The sequence below is a fragment of the Dunckerocampus dactyliophorus genome, chromosome 10 (assembly GCF_027744805.1).
Source record: "Dunckerocampus dactyliophorus isolate RoL2022-P2 chromosome 10, RoL_Ddac_1.1, whole genome shotgun sequence".
NCBI classification, from domain to species: domain Eukaryota; kingdom Metazoa; phylum Chordata; class Actinopteri; order Syngnathiformes; family Syngnathidae; genus Dunckerocampus; species Dunckerocampus dactyliophorus.
In genome coordinates, this window is record NC_072828.1 from 20,954,034 (window position 1) to 20,973,983 (window position 19,950).

Sequence of the window (19,950 nt, forward strand, 5' to 3'; positions counted from 1 at the left end):
TGCAAACTACGGCCCGCGGGCCATAAATGGCCCATACCTTTGGTTCACTGACAAAAATACAAGTGTGAACGCAAACCAGACCACTTAGTATCTTTTTTCATTTTTGGTCTGGACCAGACAGGAGTACAAGTGTGAACACAAGTCTTCCTCTGTCTATACTTCTAGTTGTTTTGGACTCACTGTTGTCCGCAAGTCCCTGCTTGCATCCGTCCTGCCTGTCACGTCTCCTCCGATCAGCTCCCTCCTGTCCGTCGCAACGTGAGAATTCAGATTTATGCAGAAGTGAGTTCTGAATAGTTTCATACAGTTGCTAAACCACGACAGGAGTACAGTGAATGTGAGCCAGTGTGGAATAGAAACACCCGAAAACTGACAACGACTTTGCTTATATTTTTTTGTGGCAACTTGTATTTTACATGGTGTGTGTGTGTGCATGTGTTTAAATGTCATTTTCCCTACTGAGAGGGGAAATTGGGTTAGATCTTTCCCACAGGAATGGTGAAACTCTAAGCATTACTCCCTTATGACAACTCAGAGGGTATTAAGTCTATTTTCTTCATTCATTAAAGACTCTGTAACCAAAGACGCGTGAATCTAATTATGCTGGATCTAAATGTGTCCCAGAACACCAAAACAAAACAAAACAAAACAATGCAAGCATGTGTGTTTTGAATAGTTGTCAGTGACTACCTTTTGAGATGTGTGTGTGTGCGTGTGTGTGTGTGTGTGCGTGTGTGATAGTGAGAGAGCACATAGAACACACACCTGCCACATCAAAGCCAGGTGTTCAAGCGCAGGGACTGTCTAAAAGGTGGTCCACAGTGGGAGGTGCCCACACAGTTCAGGGGCATTGTTCAGACTAATTATACATGCAGAAACATAGCAGGTGAGCTCATTATAATGCACACTCTGACATCTTGTCTACACTCGTAGTCAGAATGTGTTTGGTCAAACTGCACCATGTATTCAGTATTATTTGATAGGATTTATTAGAATATATTTTTCTTAGTGTTATATTTATCACTGTCATGACTTTGATCCACAAACATGTTTCACCTTTTCACTGAAGTGTACACACAAGAATGCTGTTTGCAGCCATTCAGAAACAACAATATATGTTTAAATAGAAATGAATAGTGATGTATGTGTATGTTATATATTTTTTGCCCAATCAGGTTTTAGCTTCTCTGTGTTGACAGGTCAGTCTAATCTGCTCAGGGCCGTCAGAATCAGGAGTGCTGTTTGATGCAAAGAAAACACTATTAGCAATGGAGCTGTATCTTTAACCAGTTAGATTTCAGATACGCCTCACAGGGCCAGCTAGCAGGCCCACCATCATGTCAGCATTTGTCTGTGCTCTGATTGGTTGATCAGAGCAAAACTGTTCCATAAATAGTGTGTAGCGATCTGGAAGGAGGATGGATTTTGTCTAAATAATCAGCATCTCTTGTGAGTAATTTCATTTTTGAATGTTTTTGTCATGTTATTGGATAAATAATAATTGTGTACCGTTGTTGTAGTATAGAGGTTTTAAGTTGTTATATTTGGGTGTTACATTCGCTGGTTGCATTTGGATGACACCGGTGATTGCCTCTCTCTCTGCAATAGCACTCTTTGTTATATTGAGATTTTGTATATTATTTTTGTATTTTTTGTTTGTATGACTGTGACGTGATAGTAGTGGTATTAAGAGGTGGATTAAGTATTTTTCATTAAAGTCTCAGGTACCAAATTTACGGCCCTCCACTGCACATTAAAATATTATATTCAAAACTAACCTATTTAGTTCTTTAAATATGAGGCACTCATATTACACTTTGTTATTCACTTCTGATTACTATGCTAGTGTGACAGCAGAAATGCTGATTCTTTTACTGATCAGTGACTAGGTTTTTTACAAGTATGTTTACAATGAAATAATTAGCCACTTTAGGGTACTCGCATGAGCTTCATGGACTGGCCATGCAAACTAGTGATACCATATAGAGCACCAAAAAATATGATAACATACACTGTGTAATAAGAATGAATGGCAATTCAAATGTAACAGAAATTAAATTCCAAAACTGTTTCGTCTATGAATATCGTCATTCATCCAGGTCATTGTATTCTCGGGGCATCGAATCGATCACAACTGGACTGTTCAGGTTGTCTTAGAAGACCTTTCGCCTCTCATCCAAGCAGGTGCTCAAAGACTAGGTGGAACACACACCGGTCAGACTAGATAGGACAGCTCTAGTCTGAGAGTTTGGTGTAAAAAGTCAGAAACCATTTGGCACTTATGGTCTTCCAAAAATACACAAATGGCCTCCCCACAGACCCGACTGTTAGCAGCATTAACGCTGTAACTTACAATATGGCTAAGTATGTGGTGGGAAAAAACAACACATCACATCCAAAACTCAATGGACTTTATTGGTTTCATTCCACGTCACCTCCCTGTTAACCTGAATTCCTACCCAGGATGCAGTGGAACCTGTGAGGCAACGTTTACACCTGGAACACACCCTCCAAGGCAGATCCACACTCAACTCAGAACAAATATGTAATTTGCCTCAATACCAAATATTTTCAATTGATGGGAACATTGGGTGCAGCAGCATCCCCTATTGTGGACAACCTCTACATGGAGGAAATGGAAAAGAGGACCCTTAACTCCTTTAAGCAGCACCAAGTCATGACATGGTGCACATACTGTATGTGGATGACACATCAAAATTAGAAGTCAAATAGTTCCAGCCTTCACCGAGCACATTAACTCAGTGGACAAGAACATTAAGTTCACAAGTGAGGATGTCAAAGACAATAAGTTGGCTTTTTTGGATTGTGATGTCCACATTGGAGACGACGTTGGTCCATGTTGGTGTTTAGAGAAAACCCCCACACACTGACCAATACCTACTTTCTGATTCACACCACCCACTGGAACACAAACAGGGCGTTATCAGAACCCGACAACACAGAGCTGATAATGTTCCCACCAGTCCACAGGCCAAAGAGAAAGAGCACAAGCACCTGAGGGATGCCCTCAAAACCTGTGGTTACCCCAGCTGATGGTTTGTAAAATGTTTATCTCGGCCCCGAAAGAACAAAAGCAAGGTGGGTGAGGAAGAAAAGAGGAGCAGACTCTTTTGGGGGCAAAAATGTACAAATTCTATACACAGAAAACAGATGGTTTGAAAGATGAAAAGATCATTTAGTCATTTAGCCTCTAACAAACAAACAAGAGAAATTTCCGCCTTGATTTCAGGTGGGTCCGTGATAAAACCTTTGTTTTGACCATCATTTTGATGAAATGATGGTCAAAACAAAGGTTTTATCACCCAAATGACCATCGTTGGTGGGCAAAGGCCCCACTCCACTGTATCTTAACAATTGTCTTTGACACCACTGAAGAGCCAACCATTCCTGTCTGGACCTGCCTCCTCCTTTAGAGGATAAATAGATTAAATTTTGCACCAAGCTTTCAGACTAGAGCTGTCCTATCTAGTCTGACTGACGTGTGCCCCACCTAGTCTTTGAGCATTGTTGCAGATGAAATTCTGCGCACCCTAATAAGGCCACAAGGACCGCTTCCGTAAATGTATTAAACCTCCCCTTACGTGTTCGTTAAACTCCAATTATGCAAAGGAATAAGACTCACACTCCAACTGAAGATTTACAAAATGTATTGAAAATAATTCAGACAGAATAATTTCACATTTTCGGATATCTGGGCTAACTGTCTCTCCTAATGTCCTCCTGCGGCTTCCTGACCGGAAGGAGAGAGAGTCAGCCTTGATCGCTAGTCCCCTCTCCCTTTTGTGGTTGTTTTCCTCAGATCATCGGCGCCACGGTAGCCCGAGATATCTTATCGCTCACATTCTTCTGTGACATGTGTGTGATGACATGCATGGTAGGACTCTCATCAGCACCTTTTTCTGTACAAAACAGCACATGCACTCCCCGTATTGTACATCCTATCTGACTGCTGATTATGCGAATGCACTTCTATAACTCACTTACATAAGTAAATGTTCATCCATGCAGTTAACCAGTTAGTAAAAGAATATTTCTATAATCTACCTGTAAGAAATATTTACTCACTCAGCTAACAAGTTAATAAAACAATATTATCCTACAGCATGAACTACTGAGTCCCGCTTGGATGAGAGGCGAAACGTCTTCTAAGACAACCTGAACAGTCCAGTTGCAATTCATTCAATGCCGTGAGATTGTCCTCAGTTTCCTTTTCTGGTCGTCAAAAGCTCATCTAGTCTCCAGCACACACTCTGGAGAGATGTGGCAAGGTCAGGTCACGTAAAGATTGTCGTGCATTCTTCCTTCTTTATGTAGATTGTAGATATCTTTATTGGTTCTGTTCCTTGTCATGTCTTACTTCTTGCCTATCCAAAACCCATCACCCTTGATATAAACTCCAGCTCTCAACATGCTGCTTTCCAAGAAATAATCCCCCGGCAGCAAGTTGGTCTTTTGTGCTCTTAGGTCTTTAGATGTGGCCACCATTGATCCATCTTCCACCCAGCATGGACTCCCTCAACTTATTTGGTCTCCTGGTATGCTTATCGTTAGTGTTGAAGACATGTTGCCAGGTTTTTTCTTCCTGTCTAGCAGCTGGGTTCTGCAGGCCACCTGCCCCCTTCTGCATGAGTCATGATCCAATGGCGGGTTAATTGGGATTACAGGGACCTTGTATTCACACATTGATCGTCTGTTCCTTTTGCTACCCACTGTCCAACACCTATACAACGCACCCCTGCTCACTTGCCACATATTCCTTTTGCATTCCGCAAACCATCTCGAGATCAATAAGTCAGCAGTATTGTTCTTCACAGGAGAGAGTGTGAGGTTGTGTGTGTGTGTTGGTGCGTACGTGTAAATTCATGGAATTTAAAGGTTGAGACATCCATAATTAAAGTCTTAAATGGCTACTGCTGCTCCTATAAGAATTCTGAAGAAGCACTTTTGTGATGGGTAGTGAACGTACACGCGCATCGAAAACGACTTTCATGTTAAGCTTTAAAACATTATGTGGAACAGTTATTTCAGTGTAAAAGTGCTGCTGCATTTTTATCTGTGTGAGCATGGAGTTTTTATGCCGAACGGGAAGAGAAATGCGACAGCATATTAATAGAAATTGTATTCATTTAAAACCATGGCATTCATGTGTTCCATACTTCCTCCAATGCACTGCAAAGTTGTCAGCTTGAGGGTCTAATTCATTAAAGTGAAAAGAATCAGACAGGTTTAAGCCCAGAGAGAGGAGGGTGACATGCAAAACACATACACACACTTACCTTCAGCTGCATGTGCGCACGTGCGTGCAAAGCCACTTTTATTGTTTTTGTCATCTTTTGCCATTTCCTGGAGCTTCTCTCACTGCATGAGGTTTTTGCACTTCTTCTTTCCCTAGCTGTGAGCCACAATCAGACAGAGAATCAAGGGGTGCCAAGCAAAGAGCCATCCTATGACAAACACAGATACAAACTGTGTGGGAGTGCTGGGGAGATCTGAATTTAGATTTTACCGAAACCAGCCATCCTCACTCTTACATCGAACTACCATCCAACCAGCTGCAAACAAAGATGAATTTTCAGAAAGAGGAAGTAGCATTCTTGATTGTGATTAGCTGTTAACCAGAGGCCGGGGTTCGGCAACCCACGACTCCAGGGTCCTTGTGGTGACTCCCTTCGCCGAGCGCAGTGATTTTTTTTTAACACGTGGAGGAAATGTGTATTTTCACAAAGAGAGTTGAAAATGTCCGACTCACGGCAGCTCTGTGAATACATCTACAGTACACTGCTGATTGGATGAGCAAGGGAAGGGGGAGAGGGGCCAGTGTGTGCAATGAGCCACGAAAAAGCCGTCTTGTTGAGTGTGTTATCCCCGTGGTAATCTATCCATAACCATGAATACGTCCATAAAAAAAAACAACTGGAAGAAAATAGAGTTTAATTCCTTACCCCTGTGCTTGATATGTGGCGAGAAATTTGAAAAAAAAAAATGCAAAAGCACACAGCATCTTCTGTAAAGTACCCTACTGCAGGTAAGAGAGCGATTTCGGACATAATAACAATATCTGAGCATTTATTGTCCGATTTTAAAAATAAACAGGAAATTATTCAGAAAATTAAAGAAAGTCACGGGCTGGACCAATAGAATGGCAACAAACATTACATGTACTATTTTATGTTACAGTTGGCTACGTTTTGACGCAATTTCACAAAAATACGGGAACCACTCAAAAAGGCCAACACGGTTCAGTGTTGAAATTATTTCAAAATGGGCCTACACAGGCACTCTGCACTTCTGTGTGGTAAAATTTGAAAAAGATTTAAACTTTTAAAAGTTTATAAGCCGTGAAAGAGGAGGAAAATGGCTCTTTTGATGGTAACGGATGCCAAACCCTGCCCTAGGCTGTGTTCATACGAACACGGACATTTTCAAAAACGCACATTTCCCTCTCTGCGGTGTCCAAAAAATCTCCACCCCACTTCTGTCCATACAAAAATGCATTCACCAGTTGTCATGGCCGTGCTGCAGCCATGGGCTGTAAGGTCATTTTAGCCAGTCAGAAGCAGCAATGACGTCATTTCCGTATGCGGCAGATTAACAAACACGAGTCGCGGGAGGAGAGAGCTATACGTGTGGACTGATAGCGAAGTAAAGTTATTCTTAAGTAGTTTAAAGCACATCTGTCTGTAACATTTTTTTAATACAAAACTTGTAACCTCTGTATGTTAGTCAAATGTAACAGATGTTGATTGTCAGGATCATGCTGTGAAGTGGAGTTAATTTTATAGATCGAGATATTCAGATAACTCTCTTTTCTTCTGCTGTGATGCCGTCAGCGCTGAAATAATCCTGTGTGTCCAGGTGGCTCCACGAGAGTAGTTATGTAGCACAAAACCGTCATGTGACAAATAGAAGCTTTCAGTGTGTGGGTGAAGTAGCTCAGTCAAACACAATAAGAATGTCCTTTCTCGTCCCATTCTTCCAAAATAACGACTAGCTTGTCAATTTGTTCCGGCATCTGGAGGTCCTATCGGGTCTTGTCCAAAACCGACGTCGATGGCCAGAGCAGTGGTCCCCAACCGGTACTGAGCCGTGGGTCATTTGGTACCGGGCCGCACAGAAAGAAAAAATAATTTCCATTATTTCATTTTTTTTATGTTTTATTTTGAAAAGTGTCCGGATTCTCTCTGTTACATCCGTCTCACTTGACGCATGTCCTTTGTGCGTGTGCTAACTTTATCTCCCGCCGCACAGATAGACTACTACTGTATTTTTACCATTTTTCTTTCACCTCATATTTGGTCTGAAATGCTGATACTATGTGGGAATGCATAAAGGTAAGTTTTGAGGAATTATTGAGTGCTAATGTGCACGTTTGTCTCAAGTTAATTCATGCTAGCACACTGCCTTTACCACACACGTCAAAAAGCGATGTAATAATCTCTCTGGAAAAACTTGGCTGGAACTTGAACTGGTGGATGGTGGGTCAGCATTCATTTTGTGCTTTTAATTTGATGTTATTCATATCTTAGTTTTACACAATACATCATAAATAAGATCCGGTCCGTGGGCGATTTGTGGGAACACAAGCCGGTCCGTGGGTCAAAAAAGGTTGCGGACCACTGGGCTACAGCATCAGAGCAGTAATGGAGAGCGTAGAGTATGTCTACCCTTAAGCATGCACAAAGTCTTCTCAGTATGCTTAAAACCAGCAATGTAATGTTTACCATTGCACACATTAAATTATACTTATCTAGTGTGGAAATGACGACACATAATAGTTAAGTCGTCTGATGTCAACAAATCAAAAATTCAGGTTGTTGCCATCCATACACATACTGTATGTTGAAGCCAGACTTTACCAAATGTTCCGTCTTTAAGGACACAAACATATTTTTGCCTATGGATGAAAGGCCAAAACATTCTGTGTATCTGTGTTTGTGTGGACGTGGCTTTAGATTCTTTCTATTGATCTTTTCCTCCAAATGGTACCAATTGGTTCAGTTCGATACAGTCCACATTTTGCTGTGTTTTTCTTTTCAGTACCCGTCATGGGTGGTCCGCCTCATTACACATGTGGAGCATGAAGCTAGAAAGACTGCTTATTTTGTTATTAGTTGAAAGAAAATTCTCTGCCATTGTCTATCTCTAATGGAAATACATTAACAATAAAGAGAAAAATAGCATTTAAAGAAAGTGCTGTAGATCATTGGCGATTTATAAGCTATCCTCCTGGTATGGTATAATGTTATGCTATTTATTTAGCTGACGCACCTAGACAGAGGCCCCCACAGAAATGCCTGGGGGCCAGCCACAGTACAGGGCCAGGAGGTATCTAGAGAAATGGCCAAGCATGTCATGATGCCCAGTATAGTAGAGATGATGCTGAGACTTGGTTCAGGAGCAGAATTCTGGGGCAATGCCTGCAGCTCAGCAGTAGTTCACTACTGGAGCCCAGGAGCACATCGCAGAAGTGAATGCTGCAACCCACGAACCCTTGACAACTGCATTTAGAGAAATTGAAGGAATAATGACATTGAAAGTGGCAGACAAATGGCTTAAATCAATCTTACAGTCAAATTAATGTTAGGCATTGCATAGAAGCAATATAAAAACAGCATAAATGTGTGACAGTAAGCATTTTTTTTGGAAACGCTGAGTGCGTGAGGCCTTATTAAAAGGCATAAAAAAGGTAGAGCACCACAGATATTGGAGCAGACTGGTTGTAAGAGAATGGATGTTAAGTTAAAAAGCGGTCAGTTATCATGAAGCAAAACAGATGCCCAAAAACATGCAAGGGCACACTCTTGCTCATTTCCGAACTCATACATACACTTTCATGCAAACACAACACACACAAGCCGAGCATCCTCTGTGCTCGGATTTTCCTCCGGGGTAAGTTAGTGGTGCTTTTATGTGCCGACATCAAAGAGGCTCGTATGGAAGTATAAATAGGCCTCAGGGCCAAAAAGTTTTACTTGTCATGAGTTTGATACCCTGTCGGTTAGACAAGGTCATACATTCACTTCTTCATAACCACCTGTCTAACACACTCATACGCATACACAGACAAGTACATGGTTCACAAAGCACACACTAAGATATGCAAACACATACACATTAATACAGCCATATTCATGAGCATATGCACATGAAAGCATTAACAAAGTCAGAATGTAGCCCTGTATTTTATTTACTTATATTTATTTACTGAAACTGATGTCCAGTTGTTGTGGTTGTACTAAAGAGAAAAACTATAGCATCATAAGAGCTGAGGTGTGGAGAACCTTGCATGCTACTTCGATCACATGCCGGTCTTTCAGACGTTCATGACAATAGCTCTTGGTTTGTCTAATATACGCTGATATACAGTAGCTGTTCTGAGGGCTCACTGTGATGCATTGCACCTCAGGCTCCTCTGACGTGACCATGCGATCAATGCGACTGCTTCTCATCACGCCTTTCGACCAGGTTTGGCAACCCTCTCATTGTCACACATGCTAATTCAGCTCCTAATAACTCTTTGAGCGCCGTGTACAACATATTCTATTGTAGCCAGTGGCGTAGAGTGGGTATGCAATGGTGTTGGGAATAATGCTTTACAAAAGTAACACAATTACAGTAATAATAAAATAAACAAAAAAAACCCAGCAAAAGTGGAAACATAGATCAAAAAAAGGCATAATGTAACTAGAAAAAGCTAAGATATTGACTCGAATGTCTAATAAAAACACAGAGATTTGTCTTTAAATATGTGTAATGATTTCTGTTTCTTTTGTAATTGCCTCCCCTGGACAGCCCTGATGTAAATAAACACAGACGTAAATAAGACAAAAACTGTGACTGACAAACACTGTACATGTATTTCAGCTCGTTTCTCTGCCTCAGCAATGCCGTCTTGGTTTTTTTTGTTGGTGAATTTCTGATGATGACCGTTGTGGTATTGTTATTCTGCCAGACATTGGAAAGCATGTATCGATGCTGTTGACATCCACATCCACCCCCTTAGTAAGCTTGTAACTTGTTTTTCTGACTTTATGTAGACAAAAATTGAACACTGGTTTATACAGAAGTCTTTCTTAAGAAAATGAATTGATGATTTTGATCAAATGATTCTGTGCCTATATGAGGACATGAAAGAGTCAGTTATTCATCAGTCATTGTTTGAGTTCCAACGGTTCAATGGAGATTATAAATACATTTTTACTTGCACATTTTGTGTTATAACTTCTTGTGTTAAGGTCACTTACTGGACTTGATTTAAATCATAATGGAAAAAGAAATATGAGTCAAGACACTGGCCACCTTTTTTTATACAGCATATAGTATTTGCTAATAAATATATACTTCATAGTTTGCAAATACCTGCCTGAGATCATACCAACTGTGATATTTATGACAGAAATTCTCACATGTATATATCACATGTCATGAATGTATATAGACAATGATATACAGTTATACACTATGGAAATTATCCGCTCACGTCTCTCCTCTGTCCTCTTTTCTCGTGCACACTGTGAAAAACTAACAGCAGGAGCCCCAGCAGCGTCGGTGTATCTGGAGCTGGGTATCACTGCAGCATAGCATCTCTGCACAGAGCAGAGGGGGAGAGTTTTCTGTGCTCACATCAAAGGAGGTTTGTCTAACTTGGGTCTGGCATTGTGCTGGTAGAGTGAGTCCTTGGAGCAGCCTCGCTCGTTCTTATCTACCCCCTACAGACTCTTTTCTGCTGCAACACAACTGGCTGCAGAAAACACTGGTGCATGCAAGTGTGGCTCTGTGTGATCAAATGTGCCCACTGACAAACAGCAGTACACACACACACACACACACACAAGCGAAGACATGATAATAGCAGAATTTGTTATGCCATGAAAGCCCCGCCCTTCTAGTGCCTGTTCTGAGACCAAGCAGGTTCAGTAAACATTTGAAAGGGATTAAATGATCATACTTGGATACAAGCCAATTTAAAGAACCCAGTGCAGTTGTAGTTGATGTTCAATATTGTAAATACACATTGCAAAAACAACATACAAAACCCTTTTGACTGCCGACGAACACTGCAAATTGAGTGTCTGTTTGCCATAAAAATTTTGGTTAGTAATCATACAACTGAAGGTTTACAATATTTTCAGTACCAATACCACTATTGAGCATTTTTCACTATGGTTTGCAATGCATAGGAAGTTGAGGGTGCTAGGTGTTTGTTAAACAGAGCACAGGGAGCTGTGAGAATTGAGTGTGCATATGTTAGTGGTATCCTAATCCACATGATATACCGTTAATAATAAAGTTGTCTGAGTTGTGAATATCATCCCAGTGGTTAAGCATATAGTCGGAGCCGGCTGGCCCATTAGGCAATTTAGGTCGCTTCTAAGGGTGCCGTGCAAAAAATCAGGGGAAAAATTCACCTTCAATATAATTGGATTAAAATTAACTCTGAAAACGGAAAATCTCACCTTGATTAAAATGGAAAGCAATGCCCAATTAATATTACTACAAATAATAACACATAAGTATCATTTTTGCACATAATTTTGCATATAGTTCTATGTGGGTATTTTATGTAGCTTTTGTATAGTTTTTGTGTGTTAAATAAATAAATAGATTTTAATTGTATAAGTCATTGCTACTATTATTATTATTGTAGTCCCTTATTTACAGGATTTTTATTTTTTGGTAAGGGGTTTTTATATTATATTTCTGATTTTATGTATTTATTTGTAATTTGTTAAAGTTAAAAACAATGTCATTACATTTTTTTGCAGGCCATGTTATGGAGGGGAGCCACCATATAAAATCTTTGGGTAGGTTCCTGTGCTTATAGTCCAAGTCATGATTTGCAGAGTCATTAAGTCAAGTCAGGTAAATGATGAAGAGCCACAATCATTTATGTGTAAATCCAACAAACTATCATTAGATTATGCAGAGTTTGGTGGGACCAAACTGGTTGCTCCGCCTGTGCTTATATGCATATACATGTTTTATCCTACACGGGGGTAATTACCCTGACACCAGTGACTCATTAACCCAGTTTTAACTGGTGAACAAACATCCTTTTTCAGTGCCCTCGTTAAAGCAGACTAGGCATACAGTGACCCCTATCGGTGGAATGTACATATTGCAGCAACATCATGTGCTCACTGCACCACAGTCAAAAAATGATTGTGTAGATTATGGAAGGGTCACACTGCGTGACTGAGCAAAACAAAAACATGCATATTTTTGTGCATTTACAGAATGACAAATGTTTTTGAGAACTTTAGATGCTTCACCTGCTTATGTGTACCTACATCTTTTTAAAATCTTTTTTGTTTCTTTTTTTTTTTATCAGTTCAAATAAGTGCCAGTGTCCATTCACAAATACCAATTTTCTTCCAACAAATAAACTTTGTCCTTGGCTTTATTTCAACATCCCTCCCTATTTTGATTCCAAAAGTCCAGAGTGAGGACAAACAGAAGTGAACAAACTTCACTTTCAGCTGAACGTCCTCTCTTTGCTCCCGTTTGCCACGATGCACACGTCCTTTTCCACATTATTACTGTTTTTTAGCTCAATGCTATGTGTGAATGCTGATGGGTTAGCACTGGTTCCCCTTGAACTTGCTCCAGTTCCCTGCAATGACAAAGCCGTGGAGAAACTATCATGTCTGGCTGCCACTTACATCAATGAGGATCGCGCCGACGGGTATAAATTTGCTCTCAACCGCATTGCCAACGTCCACCTACACGCTCAGGTGAGTGGGGACTAATAGGCCTACTTGGCAGCATCAGTCACCTGAATCTTACTGTAATCCAGTGATTCCCAACCACTGTGCCCCAGCACATTCATGCGGCATGAGCGATCAACAGATCATCCAATTTCACTGAATTGGTCCAAAAATATTGTTTATTTACTACAATTAATGTGTCTTTGTTCTTTTATTACGAAAGGCAGAAGGTACATAATTATAGTGTTGCCATTCGTACAACATTTTTGTTTGGTGGTATGCCTTTCTTGTGCCTGTGCCTTGGCTCAAAAAAGGATGGGAAACACTGAAAAAAATTCATTTTTTTTGTTTTTAATAAGTTTAATCAAGTGGATAATTTAAAAATCCATTTTTTAGCAGTAGGGGTGTCACGAGATTTCTCGTTCAGAAAAACTTCTTGTGGTCACTATGCCTGGAATGATAATAAATAAATTAATCACACAATAAATGAAAATAAACTCGATAAATTTTGCCAGCCTCAATATATTACCATGTGCTTGTCTGTTTTCCTCATTTTATGGCTCCAAACAGGCAGGAAGAGAGTTCACTCTGTGCACAGGTTTTAGCACCTCGGCGCATTTGTTCCATAGAACAATGGTATGAATGGAGTGAGCCCTTTTCTCAGTCATACAGTCCTTTTGTCTCGATAGGTGGAGGCCGGGCACAAAAATGTGAAGCACATTTGCAAAGTCTGAAACAAATTTAGATTGCAGGGTGACCCAGTGGTTAGCATGGCGGCCTCACAGTCAGGAGATCGAGGGTCTGAATCACCTTTGCGGCATGTCTGTGTGGAGTTTGAATGCTCTCCACATGCGTGCATTGGTTTTTTCCAGGTACTCTGTGTAGGACTGTGTGGCACTCAACAAAAACGCTCACTAATATTTTCTTATTTGAGCTTTAATTCAACAATGGCTTGACTGTCAGCATTCATACAGAGATGATCCATTATTTACACGATACACTATGTGCTACTAGAATCATTCCCTCATGACCCCTGACTACTAAAGGACACAGCCACTCCGTACTGTCAACCACAATCATGCTGTCTGAACATCATAGCTGTTGACGGCTAGATTATGTTGAACTTCACGCCCGGAGCTGCTGCCATTGCACCTATCAAAGTGTTGACACCCTGTGATGCCCTTAAATGTGATCTACAACAACTCGACAGAAGTCTGTATTGCTGCCATTCTGCTCATGGACATTAACTTACTCTCTAATGTTTCCTACCCTCTTCCCTTTTACTTGTGTTTGCATTGTGCATGTCAGGGCCCAGCAGGCAATGTGTATTACCTGGACCTGGATGTCCTGGAGACCAAGTGTCACATAGGCAGTCCAAAGCCATGGAAGCGCTGTCACATCAGGCCATTCATGGAAACAGTAAGGGACACACACATCTGCAAACAAAGAATCACGTGCAGCCAAACATCTGTCCGCATGCAAGTGCTCTCAGGGGCATGGATCTACTGGCCACAACATTTGGCACATATGTGCAATGTAACAAGATTGCGTAGGGGAGCTATATAAAAAATATGCTTCTAATTGGTTCACATTTGTTTCATTTGTTCACCAAAATGAATGGGTTGTGTGTAGCTTTTGTGTAAGGCTACTAAGAAGCAAACCAACAAGCGTCAAGCATGTTTTCACGCTTGGCCGAGGTACTAAATAGCTAACTCTGTTTATTCGCCAGTTTCCTCAGGCGATGCTGTTGTGTTGCTTTTTTCCCCCCAAAATGCATTACATATGTAAGACAGCGTCATGATTAAATTAAAAAACAAACATGTACAGTATACATCAACTTTCTCATTAGAGGTGGACTGTACGTTGTTTTCATTAGCTTATGGGACAGCTATGATTGAGCCCTATGAACTCCAGGCAAGGGCCAGGCAAATGAGTCATGTGACACTCCAAGCAATTAAGCCAGACTACTGTACTTTTCCTGGAAACGCCTGCATAGGTGGTTTGTGCCCCAGCCAACTTTCCCCATGCAGGTGATCCTCGACGTCCCACATTATGGCGTTTCGTGGTTGCTAATATGCTCCTAATATGTTAATCAAGGCATTCATCCAGCCATTTTTCAAAAGACAAAACCCTTCAGTACCGGCCAGTTTAGACTATTTGGACTGATCTTTCAAGGCACACGACTATTTTGTACAAAGGCTATATAAACATGGAACCTACCAAAAGAAAGATTAGACTCCAGTTTTTCATCAGAAAAAAAGGTTAGTTTCTACATTTTTTTGTTTTTTTAGTAATCAGCAGTAGAACACAAGTTTCAGGAAAATATCAGTTCCCGACTAGAAAAGGGGGAGACGAGTTTTTTGTGAAAAGATACATTTCAAGCATGGCTTTCACTTTGACACAAATATATTTTGCTTTTGTGACAGCTCAAATACGTCAACAACTATACCAACATAAACAACACAAAAAATGGGTTGTTTTACACCAAAATAACAATTTATTTACAAATATAACACCATGAAATAGTTACAGTTTTCACATTTGGAACTGAACTATGTGCGTGCAAGAATGTGCGCGTGCGAGTGTGCACGTGCGTGTGCATGCGTAAAGATTTCCCTGCAATGCGATACCTTCTGCGGGCTCTTTTTGACTTTTTCGTTTCTGTCACGTGTGATTTGTCCTAACATGATCCCTGCCGAGCTCTTATCAAATGCACTCCTGCCATCTTATGTCCGTTTTTATGCCTTAAAATTGTTCTGAAGTGAAATGCATGAGTGGAGATTTGCATCATCACCTCTTTTTGCCTCTCGCACAAAAAAAATAAAAGATGTATAAAAACGTTGTTGGGATGAGAAGTTTAGTTTAATTTACTATTTCAGCTTATTCCTTGTAATTATGAATTTGCTCCCATAATATTTTGACTCTATTCTTGTCACATAACTTTTTCCACAGCCTAATTTAAAAAAAATACCAATTCATTCATCGTCTTGTTTGTTTCTCATAATATTAGGACTGTTTAAAAAAATGTCTTATTTCTTTAATATTTCAACTCTATACTGCTAAAATGACAAGGACAAATTATTTTACCTCATAATCATTATTCTTGTAATATCACGACTTTTTCTAGTTTTATATTTTTTCCTCATATTATTTTATTCTTTAATACTTTATTCTTGTAAAATTGCTGCTGGTTTTTCCATTTTTGCTTTTTTTGGGATCGTTTTCTTGTTAAATTCTATTTTTAGAATGGCACTTTTGACACCGCTGCCTTGCAGTGTCAATCAAATTTGAATTGGCTTACTTGAAGTGTACAGTCTGAAGTTTAGAGGCCATTCTAAACTCTCCTTTTGCATTTACAGCAAATCTCCGGTAACTGCAACACTACCATCCTGCACACACCAGAAGGCTACTCCTACCTGTACAGCTATGATTGTACACTTGTGCCAGGTAACATAAATGTGTTGACAGATTAGTTGTTTCACCCTCGCATTCATTACGATTTTCATTTCATGCTGCAGATTCTCGTCTTGCAATGATGCTGTATGACTAAATAATAAAATAAAATATGAATACCATTTCTGAATCAAAACTTGAAATTGTAGTAATTGATGAAAATACATTTCCCTTCAGACATAAAATCTAATGCACACATACAGTATACTGTATGCTGTATCACTGCATCTTCTAAGACATCATTTAAGTTTGTATATGAGTTTAATGTTAAATGTTGTTCTAACATGAATGTAATATTTAAGTATCGCTTCAGTTCAAAGGAAATTATATCCATTATTACACCTTTCCATGCAGACCCACCTGAGAAACTGCAACAGACTTGTCCGACCTGCCCGGTCCTTCTTCCTGTTGACAGTCCACAAGCTGTGACGGCTGCTCAGGTCACCCTGGCGTCCTATAAGAGGCAGTCCACTCTGGGTGCAGGGCTCGGAGTGAAGCGGATCACCAGGGCCGCAGAGCAAGTATGACTATTGATGCACTTAACTTCTCATGAGACATACTGTAGCTGCGTGGCAGATTTTATTACATGGCATTTGGCTTAGTGTTTTGTCTGCCTTGCAATTATTGAGCGTGTAAGAAGAAACTCATGAGTGGACATCAGTGAAGTGTGCTCTTGAGATTTAGTGTACCAAGCAGGAAGCTAAATTAGACCTATTATGCTGCAGCACACTATTACATTTATCTCATGCGTGTTTTTATGTATATTTTTGCTCATTTCTCACAGTATTGGTTGTGTATTTCAGACTCTGCCAGTAAAAGCCAGATTTGTGGAATATACAGTCCAAGAGTGCCCGGAGGGAGTGACAGAGAAAGGCACCTGTCAGCGGTTAACACTTGCTTCGGACACGGAGGTTTGCAAAAAACAGCTTCAAGGAGTCAACATTATTTCATTTTCATCATCTCGGTGTTTTCAACGACTTTCTTTAGATATTCTGCTAATATGACAAGACAGGGTTTTCAAAACATATTGTCTATAACATCACAGTACTGTCCTGAGCTATGAATATAACATGTTTCCTTCACTCCTAGATGTCGCACCCTGTTTTGTCATCCAGTGAGGTGAATAGCTACTGTCCTGTGCTAATTTTCAAATAAATCATTTTTGACAGCCCTAATATATATACAGTATACTGTATATATGTATATACACAGCATATGTTTGTATATGTATACATGTATAATCTCTCTAGTTGAGTACATCAGCACCCATGGCGTCTAGATGAAGAAATCAGGTATTGAATATTGCTCCAAAAACTATTATTCCTCACCAGTAAGGTAGTAATAAGGGTAGCTGAGAAGAAGCCTGACATTATTTATGTGTTTCACGCTCAACTGCAACATTTTGGTGCTTACAAGCCATTATTCTCCAGAGAATGAATTCGATCTGTCGTGTTCTCTTTCCAGACTGCAGGCTTTTGTACAGGTTCTGTGCATGGAGACTTGCATGCTCATCCAGACGTTCAAGTGTCCTGTGAGATGTTCAACATACAGGTACAGAAGCAACAAAGGCACATTTCACCGCATTCCTGAGGAATTAAACCAATAAGTTGTGTATTTGATATTGCATACTGCCGACTGAATCAGTTAATTTATATCAAAAACAAATAAGCAATTTAGCAAGGAGGGAATGGGACTGGGAGACAAATCTTAGTTCCTTTCTGTGTCCTAGTACTGTAGTTATATTTGTATAGTGTATGCTTAGCAAATAAACTTTTTAAACTTCATGTGTACCAAGCTTGTTTGCTACTGTAAATCAAATCATAATCCCAATTTTGTTCTCCTCCACTGAGTCTGATTACTGTGGGCAACATCACAATGATTGATGGGTCTGCTGTAGCTGCAAAAGCATGTTTCAATGCAAAATACAGTAATTACCTTTAAAAGAGAGTGGTTCTTCTTGCATTGGAAGAGTGTGGTTGAAGCGATCCTCCTGTTTAATTATTAGCCTAGAGTGTCAGGATTGCTTCCAAAAAACATTAAAAACCTTGGGCTAATAATTAAAAATGAACGCATTCTTTACAGTATGAGCAGACATGATGGCATGCGGCAAATTATACCGTAGAATGATAAAGGTTTTTGCAACCTGATTCTGACTCACCCAACATCCATGCACAAAGCATTTAACATGAAACGTTGAGAGTCGAAAGTAGGAACATAACGACACATCTGCGTCCCTCTGTCTAGATGGGATCTAGATCACTCGGTAGAAACTCTAATGACAGCCACTGAGAATGAGTTTGTAAATATTCATTTGATGTGAGTTTTCTGTCCCTCCTCAGAATGTTGATGTCCCACGCCCAGTAGAGCCGCAAGGGCATGACCTCTCCTTGAACCACGATATCCCAACACTGCCTCCATTCTATTACCCAAAAAAAGAACAGCAGCCTGCTCACTCAGACCCCACACCACATGTTGATGCTGAACCAGCAACAGTAAACCCTACAAAGATTCTCCCCGGTGCCTTGGAACCTTCATTTAATCCCCCAACCACATCTTCCTCGTCTTCTAGTGAGTCTGAAGAAGGTTTCTTAATTCGGCAACCTTCACCCACTGGGCTTTTTGAATCATCTTCTGAAGAGATAGGAGGCCCTCTGGCACTACGTCCACCCTTTGACTTTCACTATAAGAAGCATGACCGCAAGAAACGGCAGGCAGTGACGGAAATCGCACCATCCCGCAAACCAACATTCCTGTCTGATTTCCCAAGTGGACCATCGCCTTTCCGCTCCTGCCCTGGCCCTGCTCGATACACCACAGTTTAAAGGGCCAGTGATAAGGGTACTATTTTCATGGACAAAAAAAAAACTTACTATAGTGTTCATAACAGTGGGTGATTAAATCACTGTGACTCAACTGTATGGAGAATTTGATGGCGAGCACATCAAGTACTTGAGCAATTAAAGTTTGGCTTTAAACTAACATTTGTCAGCCGTGTTTCCTTGGTTTTATTGTTTTCATTGAAGACATATTGACTCTAACACCGTTGACCAATGATGGAGACCTAAACTGATGACAGGATCATGTCTGCAACGCTGCAGGAAACCCACCATGCACCAGAGCCCGCCCAACTGCACATCCCCCAACTCTAACTGGAAGGGAGCAAGGAGCACTCGATCCAGTGGCCCAGCCACCCAAGGGCACCACCAGTAGACCCAATCAGGTGGCTGACTAACCATCCGAGGGAGGTCCCACACCACTGTGCTGGAATCCAGGCCAAGAATCCAGGACAGCGTGACTCCATGAGCCGAGCCACACTGAACGGGTGGACACAACCAGGCAGAAGACCCAGCCCCCCACCCCCCCTTCCTTCCTTTAATTGTCTCTTTGAAAAGTAACATTTTACTAGTGTTTGTTTCCTTGAATGAACGTATCACAAAAAGCAAAACTGTCATGACATTCCAATCCGTTCTAGAGTTCCTTTGTTGCAAGCACTTACCTTTTGCTGCAGGGGGCGGCAGAGGACTATACAGTTCTTTATAAAAACAAAACAAAAAAAACTATATGATAGCTCTCACGGCGACATTTTCCCAAGGATTTGTATCAATCATTTAAGAACACTGGGAAATGTCAGACTGGTTGTAAGACAGCCAATTTGTGTCTTTTTTGTTGCGAAATGTCTTGGTATACTGTACTAGCTTGTTATAGTTGTGAAATTTCCGATGGCCCCTGAAGGCAGCGATGAAGTTTCTAAATTAGAAGCAGATTTTTG

At 40.5% G+C, this 19,950-nt stretch overlaps 1 protein-coding gene across 1 annotated transcript; it reads left to right on the plus strand.

The window, feature by feature from the left end:
• Window positions 1-12,480: 12,480 nt before the first annotated feature.
• si:ch211-262h13.5 (uncharacterized protein LOC571127 homolog) lies at window positions 12,481-19,160 on the plus strand. Its single transcript, XM_054790068.1, has 7 exons — window positions 12,481-12,755; window positions 14,037-14,147; window positions 16,088-16,175; window positions 16,536-16,702; window positions 16,985-17,092; window positions 17,646-17,732; window positions 18,521-19,160. Exons 1-7 carry the CDS (start codon window positions 12,534-12,536, stop codon window positions 19,001-19,003), a joined length of 1,266 nt encoding a protein of 421 aa, XP_054646043.1. The 5' UTR covers window positions 12,481-12,533; the 3' UTR covers window positions 19,004-19,160.
• The last annotated feature ends 790 nt before the right edge of the window (window positions 19,161-19,950 follow it).